This window comes from Anoplopoma fimbria, chromosome 6, assembly GCF_027596085.1.
Source record: "Anoplopoma fimbria isolate UVic2021 breed Golden Eagle Sablefish chromosome 6, Afim_UVic_2022, whole genome shotgun sequence".
Lineage (NCBI taxonomy): Eukaryota > Metazoa > Chordata > Actinopteri > Perciformes > Anoplopomatidae > Anoplopoma > Anoplopoma fimbria.
This window is the reverse complement of record NC_072454.1, coordinates 11,653,735-11,680,375: the sequence shown is the minus strand read 5'-3', so window position 1 is coordinate 11,680,375 and position 26,641 is coordinate 11,653,735. Positions and strand designations below refer to the sequence as shown.

The following is a 26,641-nucleotide window of genomic DNA, read 5'->3' as shown; positions in this document are numbered from 1 at the left end:
GCACTAAACAAGTGTAACGATGGCAATTAATCATTCCTCTTCAGTAAATTCACAATTTAAACTGGTTTTATTAAAATCCGGCTCTTGAAATGTATGCAATGCTAAATACTTGATGAACGGGACTATTTCTTGTAAATCTTGCTTTAGCTCCATTTGGTCGAGATAGCTGGATACTTAAACCCTGCAGTTGTGCAACTAGACAATGTGGCTTTTAGGTGCTGACAGAATGAATTCCGACGGATGACAACAGCGGTGTTAAAACCGAAATTAGAAAAACAAAAACATCCTGCTGCACAGTCCACTTGCTAATGTATAAAAACACATACAGAGTTATGTTAATTGGAGAACCTGCTGATTCAGAAATGGGCCACTTAATAAAAAGGTGCATTTTTATTCAAGCCAGGGCAATGACCTGTCGCATAAGTTGACCGATGTCAAGTCCTTGTGGCTGAACTGAAAAGACCAGCTGAGCAGCAGACATCAAATATGCCCCTTTTCACTGAACCTTGCCTGCATAAGGGGACCTAACAACATCACACTCACAGGAACACATTTCTCCATCTTGCTCTCTACTTTCTCACTTATGCACATCACTGTTACATCAGTCTACAGCAGCCAATGCATGTATCGTAGAGCAGCAGGGGAGCAGGAGTCCTTTAATGAGCCACCTTTTTTTAAGAGAAGTCTTTTTTTTCGCAGGGTTCTTTCTAACAACCTGCTGTTCACATCCAAATGACCAATTATAGCCCAATGGGACTGTTCTTACATTCTATGTGACAAAGAAGGTCAGGCTGGTCATAGTAGAGGTATGCCATTTATAAAACAGAGAGTGGACTGAAGGCTGAGTAGCAGGCTATGTTGTAGAATTGTACATATAGGAATTCTATTTCATTAAAAAAAAAAGGTATTCCCCTCAAAAGGGTCACCATGGGCTATAAATGGCACACTATAGTCCCTGTTGGGATATTATGTGAACATGTATCCATTCCAAAAGAGGCCATTATCAGAAACTAATCAATAGAATGCCTATTAACTCTGAGGGCGATGGGAGGAATTCTCCAAGGTGCTGAAAAAGCTCATCCGGGGGAGCAAACAACGGGACACACCCGCCGGAGCCCATTGGTACAACGTCACGCGTAGAAACTACCCGAGCGAGTAAGGTAAATGAATTACAGATGAGAAAGAGGAGGAGGAGGAAGAGGAGAATATAGAAAGCTGAGGATGCAGGTTCGGTCCAAAAACACACCAAACCTCCCCACTCTTAGCACACAGCAGGAGCGGCTACACCTCGGTGACATACAACTTCCAGTGGTCTCATCAGCTGACGGAGAGGAGATGCGTCCGCTGAGGCTTTGATTCGACCCCCTTCGCATCCTCCCTCCCTCCCTCCCTCCATCCCTCCCGTCTTTAGCGAGGAGCACCCCCGCACGGCGACTCCACTTCGACGGTCAGGCAGACGGGCGGATTGACACAGGACAGCCATGATGCGTGGATCTCCCCGACATGGGACAGCCGTGGGATTTATGGTGCTGCTGAACGCGCTGCTGCTGGCGACGGAGGCTGCAGAAGGAGCGTTCACGGACCATCTTCTGGTTCAGTTGCATGAGGACGCGCAGGATGAGGCGCACCAACTTGCAGCACAACATGGGTTCCAGAGTGCCCGAAAGGTAGGGGTGATCCGATACAATTGTCACGCATTGCTTGAACTAAAGGCTTTTTTTTTTTTTTTTTTTTTTTTTTTTTTTTTTTTCTCCATGAAAAACTTAAAAAAATAAATGATTTATTATTGTAAATCAAAATATTCACATTAAATGCTAAAACATGAATCTATTTGGCAATGCTCCTATCCACAACACACACACACACACACACACACACACACACACACACACACACACACACACACACACACATATATATATATATATATATATATATATATATATATATAGGTTTGAAATAGTTAAACATACCCTACTGTATTTAGTAACACTAGCAGTCCAGCAGACTATAGAACTTACAGAGGCTTCTCATGGTTTTATTTGGGTTTGACTTCATTACACTTTTGCCTAATTTAATGACGTCATTCATTCTCAAACACAGGCCCTGGTTAGGTTGCCCATTGGCCTATGGCCCTTGGGAACTCAAAGGTGCCCAGGTCTAATACATTTATATCCTCTAACACATCCAATATAAGTGTCCTATGAATAAAGAAAGAAAAAGGGATCTTGGAGATTTTTTTGTTGTTGAAATATGCCTATTCTTTTTTTAAATTTAAACACATGAGAAGTATTCCCTTTATCATATATCTGGGAAACTGGTAAAGAAAAACTACATCAAAAATTTGATACATTACAATCTTTGAATGTTAAGTCATTCAATACCATTAATGGATGTGGATAACATTTTCACCTTTATTTATGTTGAATTTATTTTAGTGCCGGGTTTGTTAAAGGGAGTAACCATTTTAACATTACATTTAGTGACATTAAAAAGAATATATATTTTTTATCACTCACACAGAGTAGGCGACATGGTGTATTCAGATTGCATAACGTGATATACATGGCCTTCCCTGCAGACACCTGAGACAATATGTCTTATTAAGAAGCTTGTCAAATGCAGCACGCATCACAACATGTCAAAAGACGTATAATAAGCCCTTTATGGCAGACCAATGGAAATAATTTCCTGACAGTGTGTGTGCCTTGCCACATGTCAAAATAAATGTGTGGGTGAAATTGTCCGGAGCCTTAGTCAGTGAGGCGTAGCAGTGAACAGAGAGGTGTCTGCCCTGCTCTGAATGGGAATTTTATTTTTTACCTCCACAATAACAAAATAAACCTGTTTCAATCTGGAAATAGTCTCTGTGTGGTGGTTGCGCAGCATCAGCAATCCTGTTTTCTAGTTCCATTTCTTGTTGCTCTAGATCACCCCCCCACCCCATCTACTGCTTCCCAGGTTATGTAATCTGCAGCTATATTTGTCTTAATGGGATATGCATCATTAAACAATGTCTGTGTCATTTGAATTATCTTCTATTGTTGCTTAATTAACAAGATCACGACAGAACTGAGACAGGCACATGTGAGCACAAAGAAAGATAAAAAGAGAGAGGAAGAGATCTTACATCGTCATATATTTCTTAGGCAACAATGGTAGAATTTAAGAGGAGTGGATGAAGGATAATCCTCATCTTTCCCTGAGAAATTTATTTTTCACATTAGATCTGACAGGCGCATCTGAAAGCGTTTATTCTGAGGATTGACCCTGGCTGTTACTAGCATAAGGGGGTCTTTAATCTGTGCACAGTGCTGGAGGGAAAGCTCTGGATGGTGCATCTCATTTCCATGCCCTTGTGATTTATTATGGTTGATTACAGCACTGTTCTCCAGTGCCTTAATATAGACCCTTGTTGAAAGCCAGGGAATCAGTGGAATATGACCTGCTCTCCTTCTCCTTCATTTATTAATATATAGAATATTTTCTATAGGTAATTCACACATTTTATACTTGCTGTCTCTGTGTTTTTTTTTTCCTATCTCTGCTTCTGCTCCTGAACTATCTTCCATATCTTGTTTTGTTTTTTTATCCAGCTTTCCTTTGGAGAGGGGCTCTTTCACTTCTATCCTCAGGACACTTCAAAGAGGCGGAGCAAGCGCAGTGCCCACAGCAGACAGCGGCTCCAAAAAGACCGCAGGGTAAGCATACACACACAGAGATTCACACTAAAAAAAGCACACTTTGTGTCTATACTGTTTGCATGTTCCTAGGAAAGAATGGCCCCCCATTTACTTTGCATGACAATGGTTATATCTAGAATGCAGTGCAACACAAAACATACTCAGAGCAAACAGAGCTCACCGAGGACAGTCTACATACTATTCAGTATAGCCAGAGATGAAATAAGAACATAGCATGAGGGTGATATAATTAAAATTCAAAAGCAGGGAATATCTGTAATAAAGGGAGTATTGTATTATGACGCTGATGTTGCTGCACATTAAAAACACTCTTGTATGAAGTGTTTACTGTGTGAGTATTATCTGTATTTTGAAATGATATGGTGTACAGATGATGACGACCATGATGAAGATGTCAGAAGTACCGGTCCCCAGTCAGTGTCTTATGATTGTAGCATTCATTATAGCAATTTTTAAGTCCTAACATTGAGGACTGCCACCTATTCGATACCCAGCTCCAAATAAGTAACTAAAACTGCCTTTTATAGACGTGCCTTTTGGTGATAGTTTTGGATTTTCCTGATAATGTGCCTTTTTTGTATTATAAGATTTGTGTTTATATGCCTTCCTATGAAGGGTTTTAACAAGGCTCAAATAAAGTAGGCCTAGTTGAGAGGATCAAGGACAGACACACTGGAGAGAATTTAGATCTCGTCTGGCCTGGGAATGCATCTGGGTCCCCGGATTGTGCTGGAAAATGTGGCTGGGGAGAGGGACGTCTGGAATACCCTGCTTTGCCCCCGCAGCCTGGCCCAGAATAAGTGGCAGATGGATGGATGGATGGACAGATAGATGGACTGATGGATGATTTTAGGTGAAGCAGTGGAACTGCATTTGCTTTGTAAATTATTGTAACAGTTATTTTCTAATATGCTAATATGCTATTCCAATATAATTATACTAATATTTCAAATCCGATGACATTTCAAGAGCTTGGGATGATCACTAATTGCTTTTGTCTGTTTGACCAACAGTCTGAAAATATTCAATTTACAGTAACAAAACAAGGAAAAGCAGCAAATTCTCACATTTGATATGATTAAGCTAATTTTAGTTATTTCTGCTTGAAAAATGAAGGAATCGATTTTCCGTTTTGTTTATGTCAATGGAATTATTGATGAATTGACAAATTGTTTCGGTCCTACTTCATTATATTAGTCACAAAAATATGCCGTGTCTTCAAGCTCTTTTCTAAATAAAACAGTTGGGCTGCGTGCTGAGCTCTGTGTGTTCAGCTCTGTCCACCGTTGGAGGCGGTGACAGGGGAGCTCCTGCTGCAAACAATCAACTAACCTCTCTAATTGCAGTTGTGAGAGGTGCTAATGAAAATAAATGCGAGCCACTCCACAGGGCTAATACAGCTAATGGAAGTGAGACAGCCTGGACACGGGAAGGTCTACGTTCCAGATGCTGGGGTTTCATCAGATGCTTGACATGCTCATATGCGACACTGCAGTTATTGATTTCCGTGCATCTCTGGAAAGGATGGGGTCAGCTCGTCTGATTTAATGTTGCCTGTTTATCATTCTGAAGTGTATTCCTTCCATGTTTCAAGACGGTACGGCAGACATATCTCAGTATTACACCTGCAGTGCTGTCACAGAGAAAGGAAATATTCTGTTGCATTCGAACATTTAGATATAGATGAAAAAAACTAAATAGTATTTTAAATGCTGGAAAAAAAAAAGAGTGTGACCTTTGTAGTAGTCTGTTAATTGTTTCTTTTTTAAAGGAGTCCATACACACTCACTAAATACACTTCACTAAAAACTCTAACTGAGCAGCAGCTGTGAATGTAGTGCTGAGTGTATGGGATGGATTTTGTAGCGTCCCAGGAGTCCTGTTATTTGTCGGAGTCTATAAGTGGAGGATTTTGACCCACTTCTGACTCACCCAGTAGCTTTTCCTTGTATTTCTCTGCATCTTTCTCTAAGGTTTCTTGTCCTCCCTTGTCCTTTTACATCTCATGTCATACATTGATTTCAAATGAGATGTCTATTCATCCACGCCTTCACCCAAACCCTCCATCCATCACAAATACATTAAAAATCTATTTAAGGCATATTAGGAAGTAGGTGAGAAATACATAAAGGTGGGAAATAGAAATAAATCATTGTGAATGAGCGGCATCCCCTGACCCTGAAAGACACATGCCTGGTAAAGCCTGGAGGAAAATAAGGACGAGGAGAGAGCCGGCACAGCTCTTTGATTTGAAGGGAACTGGAGCATTGTGAGTTGTGAGCAGGCAGCGGGCAAAGGCGAAGAGTGATGGTGGTGCATCGGCGCTGTTGGATGTTGTGAGTGGGCAGTATGACATGCTGTCTCAGGGGAAATACAGGCTTTCCTGCCAAGTGATGGAATAAATTGATGATGGATGGAGAGAAGGGTGGGGGGGCCGTGGATAATGTAGAAAGTGCAGGTAGTTTCCCTCTGAATGCGAATGAAATTATTTGAGGACAAATATGTGTAACAATGTGGGTAATTCAAAAAAAAGGAAATCCTCCAAGACAGAATTTGAATATGCAAATAAAGTGATTTTATTTTCTTCAGAACTGACGTGTCTTTTGAAATGACCTGCGTTGATTTACAATGTGTGTGTGTGTGTGTGCGCCTCTTGATTGCGTGGAGTATGCCATAAAAGAAAGATCTGGATGAATAGGCTTTGGCCGTTTTAAAAGGCCATCTTAAGTGCAGCTCTGCTCTCTTATCTGTGGTGGTAAACACAGCGGACAATGCCGGCTTCCCTCACGTCACACTAGAGTGAATTTGCCATCGGTAAGCAAAAGATGAACACGTAGCCGCAGTGACCTGATTTCAAAATGTAGCTTTGACACTGCGGAAAATACATTTAGTTTTTTTGTCATTAGCAGCACTATGTCAGGTATGAAAACAGAATATTTGCCAATGCAATGTCTAGTTATATTTATTGTGTTTTATTTGAAGTAAATAAAGTCCAGTACACTTACACACACAAAGAGACAGAAAAGGACCTAAACCTTCAAATGAAATCATTTTCCTTGGGACCTTTTTGACAAGCTTTGATTGATAGTAATACATTTCCAATGGAGAACTTCTCTTCAGGCTTGGTTTAGGTATTACCAGACTGTGAAAGATCAAATGACTCATGCTTTCTTTACCTCTCCTCACCCTCTTCAATTTTTCCAAATGTGTGAGGGTGCCTATTTGATTAAGCCTCACAGGAAATGTGATTAATTTCAAATTAGAGCAGCTGAATTGATTGGCTACCGTTGATTGGCGTTGTCGTCACAACTACAGACAGAGAGGAAGACAGTGAAATGTTGGGAGTGTATTATTGGCTTGATCTTTAAATGTAGCAGAAATGAAAATACAACATTTTCAGAATACCCAATAATTTTGATGACAGCAGCCAGCCAATCGAGAACCTAAATCTCACGACATTTATCCCCATCATTTATGTCCTCGGTCCTATGTTATCATCCACTGCTTGATAAATGGTGTTGTGGCAGCTTTCAGTGAGCATTTCTAATCTAACACACAGCTGTTCATCCGCCTGTAAGTCTCTTTTGATGATTCAAAGAAACACAAGCGTAATTGTGAGGGTAATTGCTGTCGCTTTTTGTTGATAATGTACTAAGAAGAGAAAAAAAAACCTCCATCTCTTGTGTGGCAGGTTAGTCTGGAAGCCCTGTCTCCAGCTGCAGCCTCTCTGATTAGGAGGAAAAGAATAGCCCTTTTGATTTACATGATGTTTTGCCTTCATGGTACAGTAGAGCACAGCTGGGTCTGCTGATTTCCAACGCATAGAGCAGCACACGCCTACATCTCACCCGCCATATTAAATCCTATTTCTTATTTCTCTGGTGTGCACTTTCCTTTTGCTGTTTGTATTTTTCTTTTAGAAGAGGTTTTGTGAGGTCATTTTATTGCCTTTAAATAGATCCTTTACCTGCTATTTCTTTTTCTTTTGTCCCCAGGTGAAGAATGTGTTTGAGCAAGAGGGTTTCAGTCGTCAGAAGCGAGGCTACAGAGATATCAATGATATTGAAGTCAACATGAGTGACCCTCTATTCACAAAACAGTGGTATCTGGTGAGTAATAAGCCAGGCAGCCGCCTCCATGAGGCCTGACCTTCAGCACAAACCCACCTTAATTACTCAGAGGCCAGGCATATTCCCCACTACTTTCCGAATCAACGTTGTTATTCATTCTTTAATTAGCCTTGCCAATACTGCCCGAGCCACCTCATCGCTGCATTCATGCCGCCTAGTTTCCTCCCCTCTTGTTTACCCAAACTGGCAAGCGTGACTTTTATGCCGCGGCGAGCTTGCTGTCAGTCATCTGGCGTGGCGTATCGCTGACATTTACTTCCCCTTCTTCTCACCTTCACTCCCCCCCCTCCCCAAGCAATCCTTATCCGTAGCTTCCCACACACACACACTCACACACACTTACACACACACACAGAGATATCTTCCATGTTGACTGAATTCTTTAATGGCGACTTACCAGGGTGCCGTGAGTCATGGATGTTCTCCATATTGTCTGAGTGATTAGATAAACACAGGCCAGGCAGACGGGACCCCTGGGCTGGATCTTAATGTCGCGGAAGCTTGGCAACTGGGCTACACAGGCAAAGGAGTTACCATCGCAATCATGGACGACGGTGAGTGTGAAGTAAACACACAGTTATACCTGCGCGCATATATAGTCACCATGCTGATTTGATTAATTCCTTTGATCACATCAGTTTAATTTACAGTACAATGAATAGTAAGAAAAGGTTACTTTCCAGATGACGTAGGGTGATCACTGATAATTTGTTATGATTTGTAATTGTTTAGATTGATTTGTCATTCTCTGTTTATGGTGACTAACTACATAAAATTGTGATGTAAGACATAGCACCAAGTAGGAAAAAGCTACAGGTTACTGTACAATGAAAATTATGTATCTACAGCATGGTCCAACTTTACAACATTTCACCTTTTTAAGCAGAAGTAGTGGGATTTTCTCAACCTCTAAAGAAGCAATTAATCCTTTTTGTGTATCTGTAAATGAAAATCACTAAATATGCAGTTAATAAGTAATACCAAATCTGAATGCATGCAAAAATAAATAAATATAAAACGGTGGTGAAACAGCAATAACACATTTGAGGTCACACTATCATCTGTAAAGCACATCCTCTGAGGCTTAATATCACTGATTAATGTCAAAAATCCCATTTCAGGCATCGACTATCTACATCCAGACCTGGCATCAAATTATGTGAGTACTCCAGAGTTATTGCATTTCATACTTTCCCTTCGTTTCTTTATGAAGGGCTGTTAATGAGTGAAGCGGGGATCAGGTGGTGGATTTCATGGGCTTTGTGTGGTATGCCATCGGCAGTGACAGGTGCTTTCCAAGTTGCCTTCATGGCCGCCGAGTCTCCTTGTATTCCTGGAGGACGCAGAGACAGGCAGACGGCCAGCCAAGCTGTTTAATGTTAATGCACACTGCACTGTGGCAGGCACAATGGCAGGCCGATCTGTCACAAGCAGAGATAATGCCAGGGTAGTTGGCGCTGCATAATGTGACGCTCTATCTCCAGAATACTGATAAAAAAACCTTAAAGGACAAGAGGGATTGCTAAATGGAACAAGGAAATGTGAAAGGCTTAGTCTGATTTGACACTATAATTTGCAGTTTGTTCACTGGAACTATATTGTGCCGTCGTCTTGAATCCAGGATGTTCAAATAAACCTTACAGAGAAAGAGTGGTGCTTTGTTGGTCTCAAAATACCCCCTTTTGACAATTACATCCATGCTTTTTAATAAGGATTCTAGTTTGAAACGCCAGCAGTTTGTGTTCCTTTCTCATCGATTTGCAGAAGTATAAAAGATTTCACCGGCACAGTGTGATTTCTGTTTTGCTTTTCCGCCTCAGCTCTGGTGCACACTATGTGATCCTTTTAAAAGTGGCTTGCATAAGTGTTGTTTTTTGTGTGTGCATGTCACTGTGCACTTACCACTATGTTTGACTATGTTTCTTGCCTATGAACAGAGATGAGCTGCGGCCCAAAAATAACACTCGGTCTCAGCCGGTGCAGGAGGATGCTCTATCATGCTGTGCGTAGATCCATAGTGCGTGTTTGTATGAGTGCGTGCAAGAGAGAGACAGAGAGAGACGCTGTGTATATGTAATCCTTCTTTTGTTACCGTCGTCATGGTAACTTTAAACATTAAAACAACTTGGGTTCATTCTGTCTTTCAGTTAGATTTTAATTGATTGTGTGGTTGTGGATCTTTGCGGGATCAGCTTTGGACAACAAAATATTTATCGAAGAGCGTTCATGTTTTTTAAGATTACCTGTTTGGTTTGATGATTATACTCTACTGCAATAGCTTAAGATATATTTTGATATATGATTTCAATGCGAGTTTGCGTGTATCCTGAGATAAGAAAATGTCTGACTTGGTAAATCAATTTCACGGCACATTAACCAAAAGTTATACTACTTTAAATATTTTTCGCATTAATAAATATATACATACATTCTTGTATAATGCGGCTAACGATATAATAGCAGATATACTTTGTTGTGTATTTCCTACCTTTAACAGTATTTAAGATAACACTAGTGGAAAATATCTCTGATATGAATAAAAATGAGGAAATATGGTTGTATTTTTCCTTATAATTCAGTTGTGATGTTGTGTTTGGAGCTATGAGTGTGCAGTTACTCGTTTTTTTTCTCCAAGCTTGCCAGCACCTGATCAATACAAGTATTGTGTTAGGCTACTACAGTATTTGGAGGAAGTGTTGATCAGCGGATGTGTGTTATTTTTCTGTTGCAAAGATAATTTTTCAAGTGTTACTACATCCATGGAAGTTACCATGACAACATGTTATGATCTCACATTACCATGAAGTTGATCTCATACGTTGCTTTTGTATAAGAGACGGAGCGAGAGAGCCATAGAGAGAAAAAGAGAGAGTGTCTATAAAATTAGCACGATTTATAATGTTGGTGGCTCCTTGTGATGGAAAAGGACATTTCCATCTGTACTGTAAGCTCGGACCTTGCTAAATACTTTCTGTCATGGGACTAAAGCATCTTCCAAAAGACTTCCAAGTAAAGTTCTACATTCTACAGCAAATCTGCATCAGTTCTTTCAGATTATAGATTAGGTTATCAGCACCAAATGGACAAATGAAATCAGCCATGATAACATGATAAATTACCCTAAAAGAAAAACAAGAGGCTGTTTTGTCTGTGCTTAGTCCCCTCATTATTGACATATATAATAAGTCAGGAATAAAACACATCCACAAAAACAGGCTTCACTCTGGATTTAAAATATTTGCCTTTTTAGTGGTGGAAGAATTCCTTTACTCAAGTAAAAATCAGTACAACAAACAAAGTAAATTTTACTTAAAAGTCCTATATTCAAAATCCTACTTCAGTTAAAGTGCAGAAGTATTATCAGCAAAATTTACTCATTCTGGCTCCTGTGAATTATGTATTATTATATGTGCCATTATTAGTTAAAGGGTCACAAGCTAAACCTAGGTGTTGATATGAACAAAGACTTGCTACATACATTTGTATTACTTTTCTTTTATATTTGCTATTTCTGGGAAATATTGGATATTTTTTAAGACGTTTTAAAAGGAAATCATCTTTTTGTAGAACTGCTGGCAACTAGACACTGGTTTTTTTTTTTCGGGTCACAAGCCAAAAAGGTTTGGAACCACTGTAGGAATATATTATTAACACATCATGTTTTCTTATGTAAAACGTAATTAAGAAAATGAATAGGTAACTGCAGCTCTCAGATAAATGTAATTCAGTAAAAGCCACAATATTTCCCTCTGAAATGTAGTGGATTAGAAGTAGAAAGCGTCAGAAACTGGAAATATTCCAGTGAAGTACAATCATTCAGAAATAACACTTAAGTATAGGGCCTAGTTAATTCCATTCCAAAAAAACGTTATGTTACTTTATCTCTAGAAAAACAGCCTACGCTACAGCAGCTTTAAGTCATTGCTCTCTCAAGTACCCTTAGCCCCGAGGACGGTGAACAGACAAGGGTTGCCCGGGAAAGGTGAGGTGGCTGAGACTGGACACAACCCATTATTCTGGCCACGGTCACTCACAGGACACCAGAGGAAGAACAGAGTCTGATTGATGACAGAAGATATGAGCTTGAGAAGCACAGCAAGTGATTCATGTACAGGCCCCTGTGACATTTATTACCGGTACTCAGCACTTTTTCACTCCATTTAATGAATAAAAGAAAACAACATTCCTGCTTGTGATGTAAGCACAAAACACGTTCTCCGTTCACAAATGGTTCTCTGTGAATAATGCTAACAATTATAAGCCAATTGTTTTAATATATATATTTATATATTTTAGTTTTTTATTGTTTCTTTGACATGTACATGTAAAAAAAAAAAAAGAGTCAAGATGACATTTACCCTTCTATTCATCAACACAATGCCTTAAATGCAATCAAGCTGCTTTATTTTAGGGGTTTAGTGAAGGTCATTTTTGACCCTTAGGACAAGTGGTGTATACAGAAAGTTAAGACAACACAAGGGTTAAACAATCAGAGAGGTGTGGAACTCTCTTCCCCGCCACTTCCTTGTGCACCCCGTAAGCATCGCTAATTTCCTCCAGTCACCTGCTCCACATTGTGATAATTACAGGGTTTCTCCATTGGGTCAGTAAGCTTCTGCCTTTTTTTTTTTTGTTGCTTTCTCTTTGTCGCTGACTGAGTCATCTACTCTAAATGTCAGCCAGCAGAGCTGTCAGGCCCGAGCGTGGAAACGGCCCCCAGATGGATCTGATGTGTTCAGTTCTAAGGCCAATGAACGCGGCGGTGGCCTCTCCATGTTCGTGACCACATTGAGCACCTATTACTTTGTTCCAGAGCAAAATGGATACCACAACAAGTGTCATGAGTGACAGGTGAAGGAGAGATTATTGCAGCAGCCTGAATGAGCTTTGGAAGAGAAAGCGCCTTTGTTGCAGTAAGAGCAATAGGTGGTAGACTTTCCCTTGGACGTCCGTTCAATCTTGAATCCAAATGTTTGTGTGTGTGTGTGTGTGTGTGTGTGTGTGTGTGTGTGTGTGTGTGTGTGTGTGTGTGTGTGTGTGTGTGTGTGTGTGTGTGTGTGTGTGTGATCCTCAGACATGGCTATTCTGGTAATTACGTTGGCTGCATTAATGTCTCTCTGGCAGATGTGTGTCTCTTGCGTCTTGTTTCTCCTGCTTTTTCTGTTGCCGTTCATTCTGATCCTATTACTTTTGGCCATGTGGAATTAAATGCTGGCAGTGATCAGGCCATTATTTTCTCAGCTTGAAATCCCCGCTGTGACCACACATTATTCCGGTATTGCCGCAGAGGAAATATTTTGTAGTTAGATTCTGACTGAGTTTGTTTTTCTCAACCTTACTTTCTAAAACATCTAAAATGGCAACCTCTATTAATTACAGGTCCATACCATTAGAGGAATAGCTTGACTTTTTTGCAAAATACATTTATTCACTCTCTATCTCGGAGTAATAGGAGGTCGATACCATTCTCATGTCTTTAAGGTGAATATGAAGCTACCGCTAGCAGCTGGTTAACTTAGCTTGGCATAATCAAAATCAGAAATGGTTTATTGCCAAGTATGTTTGCAAATACAAGGAATTGGTGATTGGTGCATGGCAATAAACACAGTGCAATAGTATAAGACATCATTTAAAATAAAAAATAAAAATTTGTCATAGAATATGATAAACAAACAATATAAGAGTGTGTTTCTACTTGGGGTCATATGCCAGACTATTTCTTGAAAGAAACAGTAACAATTTCTACAATAAATAATTTTGTACAGGTTAACCAAACTGGTAGGAGGATTTTGTTACCATTGACAGAGCCAGGCTTGCTGTTTCCCATCTTTATGCTATGTTAGACAAAGCCTTTTTAAATTTCCAAGGGACGTTGTCAACGGGTTATCAACATGGGACGTAACTCTGAGCGACAAGCAATCAGGTCCGCCCGGTGTAGATGGCCAATCACAGCACATTAGTTCTTGGGCGCTAAGCTGGTGGAAAAAAATAACACCTGAGCGACCGAAATATCGAAACAAACTACAGCTTGCTGAGATGAGCTAGTGTATTATTAGTTTAATATTTTCGAAAATGCCCCAACAGCGCTCTTCTTTATGGTCTTTGTCTCAAACATAGCACAACATAGAACCGGTTGTGAATGTCCAAAGAGGGGTCCCATCTGCCTGAACAAATAAAACATGAGCTCACAGATTTGTGTTGTTCGCAGGCAAGTTTGTTATAGTTAGCCTAGGTGTACCTCATCACCTATAAGTATCAGCTCTAGAAAGCAATGTTTTGGAAAAGAACATCTAAATGACAGAGCAGCAGGTGATAAGGTCAGCACCTCACCAGTAAATGCTTCTCTCTCTGCGTTCTCTCCTTTTGTTTTTCTATCTTGTTGCTTGTTGTTTTTGTAAATGCATCCTATTGGTCCTTTCAGAATGCCGATGCCAGCTATGACTTCAGCAGCAACGACCCGTTCCCATTTCCGCGCTACACAGATGACTGGTTCAACAGGTAAAGCTCACCCAGCCGACCCCCTGTTTGTACACACATGCTCTGGGTGTTTTTCTGTGCATGTGTGTGTATACTCTCCCCGGAGTCTGGCAGCTCGCCTCTATTGATTTTCTCTTCACATAGTTCCATTAAGACATTATGGTCCAGCATAAACAGTGCTGTTGTCTAACACAACACAATAGAACACATGATAGCTATTTTTAAAACACGCTCACTTGGAGGAGATAAGGTAGACAAAGGAGGACTCGCACAAGTCTGGTCTCCTTTCAGAGTGGCAGTGTTCACAGTGGCGACCTCCTGTCTGATAAAGCCTTATCTGCCTGCCATCTCCCAATCACATCGGCTGATCCACTGAATGTCGAAAAAAGAAGGAACAAAGAGGAACATATTCTTTCTCCTCTTCTCCTCCTCCACCGTGCCTCCATCTGCTCCGATGTCTCAGTGTGTGGGAGGGAGAGGGGAGTATTTGGGTTTTGCCAGTGTAGCAGTTGCTGACTGTCGGGCGCAACTCGCTGGCTAATCAGCTGGTTGTTATAAATAGCTGCCTGTCTGTAGCAAAGCATGCTGGGAGAGAAGGGGTTGATTCTGCAGTGTCCCTGTGGGGAGAGATAGACACATTACATGGTGCACACAAAACACTGATATGTGCAAACATATTCAGTCGGATGGATAAATGGACGGGTTAATATCGTTGCCACTCCATGAGCTAATGTTCTACAGGTCACAGAGTGTTTGTTATTTTTAATTGATTTGATGCAAAAATAATAAAACCTTTTCTATTAATAATTGCCTCATTCTTGTCCGGCACAAAGTGAAAAATATCATGAGTTGCATCTAATCTGGGAAATCTTATCTCAAACTTTACCCACAAGATATCCTTTTGTAAATTCATGCAAATTCATGCAAATCCTCTGAGGTGCATTCTCTGCTTTTTTTTTGCTATCACCAGCCATGGCACACGATGTGCTGGAGAGGTTTCTGCATCAGCCAACAACAACATCTGCGGCGTGGGAGTCGCCTACAACTCCAAAGTGGCAGGTGTGTGTCATATTCAAGCTACAGTTTGACCAGGGAGAAGGATGACAATTAGCAGTCAGCGATGTAAGCAGATAACATTTCTGACAATGGTATGATTCAAGGGTGAGATATAGCTTTATGTGGAAGAACATTGTTGCATTGTTTGGTATTTAAGCATCTTTAAACTGTACCTCTTCTCATAGAAATACTGAAAATGACTGCAGAGGTCAGTTACATCCAGTCCACATAACAACAGGACAACACCCTAAATCCGGACAGATCCATGTCTCATTTCATATAGATTATTCTTGAAATTTGCTCTGGGTGTAACACAGTAGTAAAGGTGCACTCAGTAGAGAGCAGACCTCTGCCAGGTGTGTCTGCAATGGCTACTGCTGTATCGTGTGATTGAATGAATACAACCCAGAATTGGCTACCTCTCTGTCTAGACACCAATGTGCTATAACGCTTCATGAAACACATTTCATTGAAACTCAAAAACAAGCTGCGACTATTGCAGGAAATCGACTAAAGTAGTCGTATAAGATGAGTCATACAATATTGTATACAACTCACAAAGCTGATTTGCCAATATTTGTGTGCTGGTAGTCCTGTTAGCTTTTAGAGGTTATCCAAACACACCATACAAAACAAAGCTTGACAGTCTAGATTCTGAAAACCTGACCAGCGGAAAATGGTTTTATAAATCAACCATTTATATTTACATTACTGTGTTTCTATAAACCAATAGTCGACAGAATTGTAATGTCACATTCATATGGAGATGTTGCTCTTTCAGGTATCAGGATGTTGGACCAGCCCTTTATGACTGACATTATTGAGGCGTCATCCATCAGCCACATGCCCCAGGTTATTGACATCTACAGCGCCAGCTGGGGACCAACCGATGACGGAAAGACGGTGGATGGACCGCGAGAGCTCACGCTGCAGGCTATGGCTGACGGCGTCAACAAGGTAAGGCAACGTCAAACGTGCTGTGCAGAGGGTTTCATGAATAAAAAGTAAGTGGTGGATACTGTAATAATCTTTTCCACTTACAAAATCAAATTTGCTTCCCTAAATTCTTGTTTATTCTTTTTTGTTTGACTGATGTCTATAAATCAGATATTTTTTCTTATTAATTAACTACTGCCTCGGAAAAAGTCAGAGTGGAGATTCAGGGATTTCTGGAGCTGATTAGGCATTCTGGTCTTGCTCAAGGACACTTCAGGAAGTTGAAATCTCTCCTAAGGACGGCCAACAAGCGCTTGAATCTTAAATGTAGATTTAGGACTGTCTGGTTGAAGGGCAGTCTTCTTTGACACACACACGCACACACACACACACACACACACACACACACACACACACACACACACACACACACACACACACACACACACACACACACACACACACACACACACACACACACACACACACACACACATACCATGCCAACAATGCCACTGCCAATGACTTGCTTGATTAATCATCATGCACTGTGTGCATGGCAGATGTGGGTTGCTTTGAAATGACCCTGTATCGGGCAGGGTAGCTTTGTTGGAGCAAAGCTTACTGTAAAGTCTGATCATGTAAACACAACTAATCAAGCAGCCACTCGATCGTAATGCCTCTTCAGTTCTAATGATCACTTATATAAGCTGCTGTGTAGGCTGAACATGATGTGCAATGTGCAAAAAAAGGAAAACATTTAAACATTTTATTATTATGTTATATTAACAACGGAGTCGGACAGAGTGGCTTTAAGTCAGCATGTTAAACTAACCTGTGTGGTTTTGGAAATTGCCACCGATAATGGGAATAAATAACACTGAGTGCCGCGAAAAATGAAAGCACTGTGTTTGGATTGTGCAGGAGACAGAATACAGAAGGCGAGAAGCTTAACAATACTCAAACATGTCTTTGCACTTCAAACAAAGAGCGACATGAATAAGCATCATGAAGGGAAGGACATGCCACTCCTACTCCACTTGATCTTTTGTTCTAGGGAAACTGTCGGCCTTTTGTAGAAACAGGTGCAGCATTTGGTGAGGAGGATGCTCTCTGCGTGGAGCCACGGTCAGCTGTTTCATGTTTCAAGGCACTCTATCAGCAACAAAGATGACATTTTGCTGTGTGTTTAAATGCACACAAAGTATTATGCTCCATTGCAAGGATGATGTACAAATGGACATACATGCCATTATTTTAATCAAACCTTGACTACTGTAATGCTCTTTACCTGCTGCAGCAAGCACAGCCCTACATAGGACCATATATGTCTCTATTTGTTTCCTGTTCTTGTGAATAGGGTTTCAAGATATAACTGACTACTTCTTGGTGTTCGCATGACCGACCAACCAAGTTATTCTTCTCAATTCAGATGTGTTCCTGTATCCTGGTTACCAATGAGAGATGTTCAAGTTTATCTGATAAACTCATAGAATCAGTACCATAATTTCTTATTTAAATTAACATTGATACATGTTTATAATGACCCTCAACTTCTTTTGTTTGTTGTTTGTGTATTGTATGCAGTTTTCCTGTTCTTTTCCTGTCAACCAATCTTCCTCCAATAGACAATGAATCCTAAACCCAGACACACAAACACAGTAGTTTCACCTCACCATCTTGATCTTATTCTATGTACAACGAACAAACAACTGATGACCTTAGAGGTCAGTGAGCATGTCAGAAGTGTACTGTGAAGCCCATTATTAAGCACTTTAAAGACTAAAAGTACATTTTTGTACAAGTTTCTGTATGATTTGATTGATTGAGTGATTGATTCTTAAATAATCCATCTTTGGGACCTCAATCTATTTGCTGTTATTAACATTTTATAACATATAGATGTCTAAACGTATAGAAAACGACAGATATTATAAGACACTACATAAAAAAAACAGACCAAAAAGATTGAAATTTAAAAATATCGGTAATTTCAGCACTTGTTATATCCTCTGAAAGGCTATTTCAGCTACTTGGAGAGTAAATATGTTAAATGATATATCCTAGCTATATCAGTAGGATTTGTCCTTTCATTACTTGTTTAGATAGATTATATACATTCTTAGTAAACTGGCACACACCGATAAATACTGTATAGTTACAGCCAGGTGAAATTCCCAAATCTCATTTCCCCCATGTATGTCCCACCAGTAATAAACAGAACTGTGTTGACGATGTTGTTTTAGGGGCGCGGAGGAAAAGGCAGCATCTACGTGTGGGCATCAGGAGACGGTGGTAGCTATGACGACTGCAACTGTGACGGTTATGCCTCGAGCATGTGGACCATCTCCATCAACTCAGCCATCAATGATGGACGCACCGCCTTGTACGATGAGAGCTGCTCCTCCACCCTGGCATCCACGTTCAGCAACGGACGCAAGAGGAACCCAGAGGCTGGCGTTGTGAGTATCTTTGTGTACATTTATGTTTTCACAAGACTGAAGTTAAATCTCTTTGACATTATATGGTCCCTGAAGTTGCCTTCTTTTAATAGATACAGGCAAAGGAGACTCAATACTGTTTGGTAACGTTTTATGTCTTTCAAATTCGTGTCCTCATTCATGGACTGAACTTTAAATAGCTTATTTTCAGTTGATCCAGCAGGCACTGTATCCTTAGCCTTTCAGGAGATTGGATGAGACCAGGGATAAAGCCTAAGAAGCTGTTATGCTGTAATTGCTGGCTGGATGTGAAAAATGGAGGGTTCAGGTGGAGGAATAGCTCTTCTGTGATTACCCTCCTGAACATCCAGATGCATCATTGTCGACGCTCAGAGCAGACTCCTAAACCTACTGCGTTTAAAGCATAGTAGATGTGTTATCAAAAGAAATAGGAAAATGTTTTTTTATGGACCTCTCTTATTTGTTCTTATTGTTAAAAAATATTTTTCATCCTGACAAAGGAAACCAAAAAGAAAAAAGTTAATTTCCAACAAAGTGGCTTTACAGGTTTTTTTTCTTCTGTATAAGTGGAAAGAAAAGTAACAAGTGAGACACCCAAAGTGAATCTAGTGACTCACCTTAGCATACACAAATGGGCTATAACTGTATCTGTATAGTGGCTTTTTCGAATATTAACCTGGAGTATTATGTCACCAGTGTGTGATCATTGAAAGACGGAAAAGATGAGTCTCCAGAATCATTAAAAAGAAAAGAGCATAAAGATAGCAAAAAGAGAGACAGCTGAAGTGTGACAGAGGATGCTTACCTCCTGTTACTGAGGACAATTTTTTAGGAAAAGTAACGCTCTTGTGTCTTAGCATGCACAGCACACATCGAGGAATACAAATCGGCACTCTATACCATGCGTGTAAAATAATTTCCCAGTGCACAAAGGCAGCAGTGTTTGTGTTTGAGATTATGCAAATCACCTTTGGCTGTTTACAGAGTCACGGATCTTCCCTAGGGTTTCCCCTCTAATTTCAGTCAATCTGTTATCACTTCTAATTAAACCCTAAATTAAATAATGAATTGCTTATTCAGTAAATAAAAAACATGACTTGCCGATGTGTGTATAAAACAGTACAGCAACTATACACTCGGCCCTTCTTTGTGTCCTTTTCTATCTTTTTTTCTAAAATGTATACATAAAGCAAAAGGATTATAGTGATTACGCACACGCCCTGACACTGAAAACACTTTCCCAGATGAATGTATATTGAATGTCTTTGTTGGTAGCTGAGGGACTGTAAAAAGAAATATTACGGGGGGGGCGCGTAATCATTTTTTAGTTACATTTTTTTGTTGCGAGAGTCTTAAGAGACTGAACGATTCTGTGATTCACTCCTTTCAGGCCACCACGGACTTGTATGGGAACTGCACGCTGCGTCACTCTGGAACATCAGCAGCAGCTCCAGAGGCAGCTGGTGTCTTTGCTCTGGCAATTGAGGCGAAGTATGCACTCTACTGCCCCATCCACACACCTGAAGTATTTGTGATTATTGCTTTAGATGGACTGCTTATATGCGTATAAAACACTACTACGTTGCTCAATCTATTCTTCTCTGCTGAAGAAAGTGCTGCTCAGACAGTATTATTTCACAATAACATGCTTTCAACCACTAAATCTGGATAATACTTGTTTTGAAATAACAGTGATTCTATTCATTTATGAGCTGCTTGCTTTTTCCAAGTAACACCTTGAGCTTTTATCCTGCATTGATCTATCAATCTTTATCCTCAGATCCTTTATTTTACATTTTCTTTCGGTGTGTCTGAACTCCTTAAAAGCACAAATCATTTCTCCACTTTTCACAGAGTTCCTTATTTATCACAACCATGAGCTGAATGAAAAGCAAAACAGCACATATTTTGTTGCCCACAAAGTACAGGCTCTATGTGCTTGTGTCAAGGACACAAATCATATTCGGATCAGTGCTCTTTATATTTCAGTGCAAGGCTAGAAAAATCCAGTTTAAATTCTGATAAGATGGGCCCCGCTCCTATGTTTTATTTATTACTTAATATATGCATATAGCAGAGTGACTGGGATGATAAAATACACTGTAGTAAAATGGATGCAGGCTAATGGTGATAGTCTCTATTATTGATGTTGGAGTTGAAGTGTATTTTATACTCCTCGTGAATTCAGAGCAGATTGTTCCTTGTGGATCAGAAAATTGAAAATGTATGCCACCAAGGTAAACTCGCCCACACCTAATTAAACTTATTTGACAAATCTAAAACCTGGAGAATTGCTGCTTCTACTGTCCCAGAGGGGGGGAGCCTTTCCTTTCTCTCAGACGCTTCATTTCTCACATTAAACGCTGACACCACTCTGCTGCCATTAACTGACACCAGTTAGTGGAGTTGAGTAAAGAAACGTTGTTTGCTCAGCACACACAATAATGATGTTGCTGTTAGGAGGAGCGGATGCTCACCCTGTCCGGCGGCAAATAACCCACAAGGCTGTTTCGCCTTTTTACTGCCCAAACACACTTGAACCAGCGGCAGGAGTCAGTGAGTCAGCCAGAACAAAGCTGTCGCTGCACACGGCCGAGATAATGGAGGGAGACGCGGACAAAGGCAACCATCTGCCTCACAGTACAGACACTATGATGTTGAACAATTGAAAGCATGTCCCTAACACAAATCTATAAATCAAATGGTTTAATATTTATCATTAAATGTTATTTATTTTCTGCCTACTGATTCTAAATTACAATATTGTCTCCCCTCCATCCCTCTTTCCTTTCTTTATCATCCTTCCTCTTTCCTCTCCACCCTGGTGACTGTTTGTCCGCCCCCCCAGCCCAAACCTAACGTGGAGAGACATGCAGCACCTGTCAGTCCTAACCTCCAAGAGGAACCAGCTCCATGACGAGGTTCACCAGTGGAGGAGGAATGGCGTGGGCCTCGAGTTCAACCACCTGTTTGGCTACGGTGTGCTGGATGCTGGGGGCATGGTGAAAATGTCCAAGGAGTGGAAAACTGTGCCTGAGCGTTTCCATTGTGTAGCCGGATCCATTCAGGAGGCCCAGTGAGTCATATTTCTACAATGTTTTTTTTTGGTACACTGCATATTGCATGTTCACACTACATATTACTACTGTGCCTATCAAGATGGTGAGTAGAAAATACTGCTGAGAACAAGAGACACACTCATCTAATGACTGAGTAATTCAATAAAACATCTGTGATGGGAGTGTCCACTTCATAACCCTGTGATATTTAGATTAGCTGCTCAGTCTGTCTGATGGTCTGTAGATTTGTTATGACATGGACTGATGTCCTGTCAGGCCCTGATGCGTTTCTCTTATGACATCTGAATTGGATATCTGTCTGATTATGGTAAACATTCCTAAAAGGACTGTAAACAAATACATCTAGAACCATCTTGTTTTGATTGAAAATCTTTCAGTTTGTTAAAAAAAGATGTAGAATTTAAAGTCAAAATTGCTTATTGCCCCTTCACTGCAGAATGATATATGTGCAGAGTTTGTCTGTGCTCACCTTAAAGTAAAACTGAAACTTTTGAAATGAGACATAACATTTATCCTATTACACATGAAAAGTTTCATTCATAAGCATTAAAACATACTTGATCTGGTGTGACTTGCACCTTATGGCGGCTGATCTTGTGACATCACAGTGAAGGTGATCTTAAAATAATTTACTGAAGTACACAGTAAACACAAGGTCATGAACAATCTTTAGAAATAGACGTTAGGCTGTAAACAAACTACAGCACGGCTGCATGAGTATACAACAAGGCTGTAAAGGTGGACTAGTTGGACAGATAAGGTGTTGTAGTTTTATCCATTCAAATCAATAATCACAAATACTTCAGGCGTGTGGATGGAGCAGTAGAGCACACACTTGACCTCAATCGCCAGAGCAAAGACATAAGATGTCCACTATAAACTAGATTTGAACTGAAAAAACGACGAGTCAGAAATAACTCAATGCCTTGTCAAGTTGCTGGTTCATCATCCGTTTCGTCTTGTATCAGGAGAGACTTATGAGATTTGGTCCAAAGGACACTGGGGCACTGCTGCGATTTATGGCAACATTTTTTTTTAGAGGACTCCGGTATTACCTTAAAGTTACTACTAGATTTTAAACATAAAATATTTCTCACACTCTGTAATGTTAACTCCTGCTGTCAGGCCTCTGGTTAGAGTGAGACTTAGCCCCCATCTTTCTTTCTTTTTTCTAATGACATTAAATTTATCTCCACTTTCAATCACCCAATCCTCTTCCCCGCATCTCCTCCATCCACAGCCTTCCTTTCACTTCCTCCTGTGTTCTCCCTGTCATCCTTTCCTTTCCACCCTCACCTCCTCTTCCTCTCTTTCATCATGTTCATCACATCCTGAGGCTTTGAGCTCCCCCGTGTGTGATGCCTGGTGGTTTCCTGTGGCTAGCCCTCTTATTCACTCCAATTAGCACACCCAGCATGGCGTGCCCTGGAAACTATGTCAATAAGATTGACTGACAACCGGAAAGGGATTCCAGGTGGAGGTGATCATGATTACACACAAATTTATGTGTGAGACATAACAAAAAGCTTTCACATACATTGTGAAAATGTCAATGTGTGGGTGAAGATAAAAAAAAGGAGGAGACTGAATGTAGTGCATCTGTGTTTTTTACCACCATCTACACCTCCTATTCCTTATTTTAGTCTCTAATCAGCACTTCACAGAAGATGCAGTCACGACAAAATGGTGTGAAAGTAGGCCTGTATGTGTGTGTGTGTGCGTGTGTGTGTGTGTGTCTGTGTGTGTGTATGGGTATATCCTTTGAGAACAGTGCCAGAGAAAAAAGGAGCATCCCTTTGGGGTTATACAGCTTTTATTGCATCTATAAGGACTTGCCCTACAATCATTATTGCAGAGTGGTTGTGCCTTTAGACATTCTAGTGCAGAAAGAGGCATCAGCTTAGAAAACCTTATATATGTGAAAGAATAACAGATTGTAAAGGTAGTATTTATGAGAGTAAAACACCATCTCTGTTTTTCATCAGTTCACTGTCTCCACAGCAGCACCTCTGCCTCTACTGCCTCTATTGTGGTAGAGATATAATTACAACAAGCCCACCTCTGTGATAGTGCATCACCAGAGAAAAGCAATAAACATCGGCATAGTCACGCTCGCAAACACGCTGCTCAGCATTGATATGATCGCTGCTCTTGCTGGCTGTGGCTTACTTAGCAGGGGGAGAACTTTTCATTATCAGTGGAGCTGGTACGCAGTGCCCCGCTGTATGGGGGGTTTGTTTTTAATCTACACTGGTCCTGCCCCTTCAGAGGCATCTCTCTTCCTGCTGTACCGACTGCTGTAATTCTTCTCGCACGTTATCTGATGGGGACGGTTCGCCTGCTGTGCACAAAAATCATTTCTGGGGTTCAAAAGTGAGATCTGGACATATTAATTCCCAGATTTAGTTGTAGGCGCAGCCAAAATACTAATAAACTACTAATAGTAATAAAACATGAACAGTAATGACACGTTTAATGATAATGAAAATTACAGCGATTGTTAAGTTTGTAAAATAACTTTTAAGCTGTCTCTCTATACTTAGGCTATGATAACAAATACAACCCCAATGCCAAGGTGACTGAAACTTGCGTTCTTTCCAAAAGCAAGCAGGGGGTGACTCCTGTGCAAAATGTAGTGTGATTGTATAGAAGTCTATGAGAAATGACCTTTGAGAAAGTCTATGAGAAATGACCCTGCTTGTATAGAAGTCTTAGAGAAATTACCCTACCTCTCACTTGATTTATTACCTCAGTTAACATTGTTAACATGAGAATATGGGCTCAATCGCTAGTTTCAAGTCTTCTTCAATACAACATGATCATTTTGTAAATTATGGTCCCATTTAGAGCATAATAGACAATAAAGCATAGGCGTCGCTATCTTGTGATTGACAGGTTGCTCCTCTGGAAGTTGTCAGTTTTTCATCTTAAAACTTTAACCCTTTCACAGTGTTTTTTCAGTAACTGAAAGTGAGGGATAAACTTTTTTTGGTTGCCTAAAAATGTCTTATTCAGCGTTGCGGTTGTTCTTAGCTCGACTTTCTCGTGTCACTTCTGTTCGCAAAAAAACAAAACAATATGGCTGCGGCCGAAATGCCGAACATGAGGCTTCAAAACGGCAGTCTACAAACCAATGTGTGCCGTCACGATGACTACGTCCACCTTTATATACAGTCTATACAAACAACCTACATATGCAGTGTAATGCTGTTAGTAGAACAACCGCTTAATATTTGGTTTCTTCCAATAATTCAACATGCATTGTAGGGTGTAACTTGCTGTCAAACACCCCACTGTGGATCGTTCGTTTTTTCTGGGAATAGTAATTTGCTTCATCAGCCCTTAGAGATCACCATTTTACACCACCTGCGGTGCAGCCCCGGCCTCTAATAATGTTATTAAGCCTCCTCGTAGACTTTGGTCACCACCCTTGCCCTGCTGTGTTCTCGCTCTTTCTTTCCATCACCCAAAGAGATGGGAACAGCAGTATGTCTTCTCTACCACAAAGCAAAAACAATACCAAGACCAGCCTGTTTTTACACTCTTTTGGCTACGGTTGGCTATATCATTTTCTACAGAAATTCCCATCAGAGTGGGATGATTTTATAGGACAACCAGGTCAAGTTGTTTTTTTAAAGAGACGTTCAAAAGGAGAGCAGGATGTAATTGGATTGAAGGACAACAATATTTTTTTCACCTGCTCTCATAGTTGTAGCTTTAGTACAGGGATGCCCAAATATTCTCTCTGTGGTCTGTCTATTTAATTTTACACTTATTTCACTTATTTCGCTAATTTTTAATATATATTATAGATATTAAACTTTTTTAACTTCCTCTACTTCTTTCTCCTCTTCCAGTAAAATCCAGTCTGGCAACAAATTGGTACTGACCATCACCACTGACGCCTGTCAGGGGAAGGACAACTTTGTCCGCTATCTGGAGCACGTTCAGGCCGTGGTCACTGTCAACTCCAGCCGCCGCGGCGACCTCAACATCAACATGACCTCGCCCATGGGCACCAAATCCATCCTGCTGAGCAGGAGGCCCCGTGACGACGACTCCAAGGTGGGCTTCGACAAGTGGCCCTTCATGACCTCCCACACCTGGGGCGAGGACCCCCGCGGGACCTGGGTCCTGGAGGTGGGCTTTCAGGGCGAGGAGCCACAGCGCGGAGCCCTGAAGGAGTGGACTCTCATGCTGCATGGAACACAAAGTGCCCCTTACATAGAACAGATAGTACGCGATTATCAGTCCAAACTTGCCATGTCCAAAAAGGAGGAGCTGGAGGAGGAGCTGGATGAGGCTGTAGAGAGAAGCCTAAAGAGCTTGCTGAGTAAAAACAACTAAAGTCCCATCTGCATGTTGCCGACTCTCTCACTTCCTCTTATCTTTCTCCCTCTCTGCAGTCTTGCTCTATCCTTCTCTAAATCTCCTCAGTTCTCCCCCTCTCTCTCCTCATCCTCCCTTTTTGTCTACCTCTCTTCAATCTGCTTTTTGTCATCAAGTGTTTCAATTAGCCCCCAACCTTCAATTAATGTTTCTTGTAATCCAATCATGATAAAAGTGTAACCTTTATTAATCTGTTCTACATAGAGAAAGATAACTATATCACCAGAATTTTTACACTTTACAGAATTGTACATTGAACCAAATATAATCCACTCGCTCATGCTCTTGCTTTAGCTGCCCTGCACCTCTCTTCTGCCAACTGTTGTACAGTTTGTGACTGTAAATGATTTCTTTGTGTCATTCTACTTAAAGTTTAATATCTTGCAAACAGAGCAGTGATACTTCTT

At 40.6% G+C, this 26,641-nt stretch overlaps 1 protein-coding gene across 1 annotated transcript; it reads left to right on the top strand.

Annotated features, from left to right (window-relative positions):
* Nucleotides 1–1,481: 1,481 nt before the first annotated feature.
* pcsk2 (proprotein convertase subtilisin/kexin type 2) lies at nt 1,482–26,641 on the top strand. The gene is made up of 12 exons (XM_054600111.1): nt 1,482–1,667; nt 3,597–3,701; nt 7,700–7,813; nt 8,280–8,388; nt 8,956–8,993; nt 14,256–14,332; nt 15,282–15,370; nt 16,149–16,324; nt 18,550–18,765; nt 20,156–20,256; nt 21,614–21,841; nt 25,703–26,641. The coding sequence occupies exons 1-12, from the start codon at nt 1,482–1,484 to the stop codon at nt 26,190–26,192; spliced, it is 1,929 nt and encodes a 642-aa protein (XP_054456086.1). The 3' UTR covers nt 26,193–26,641.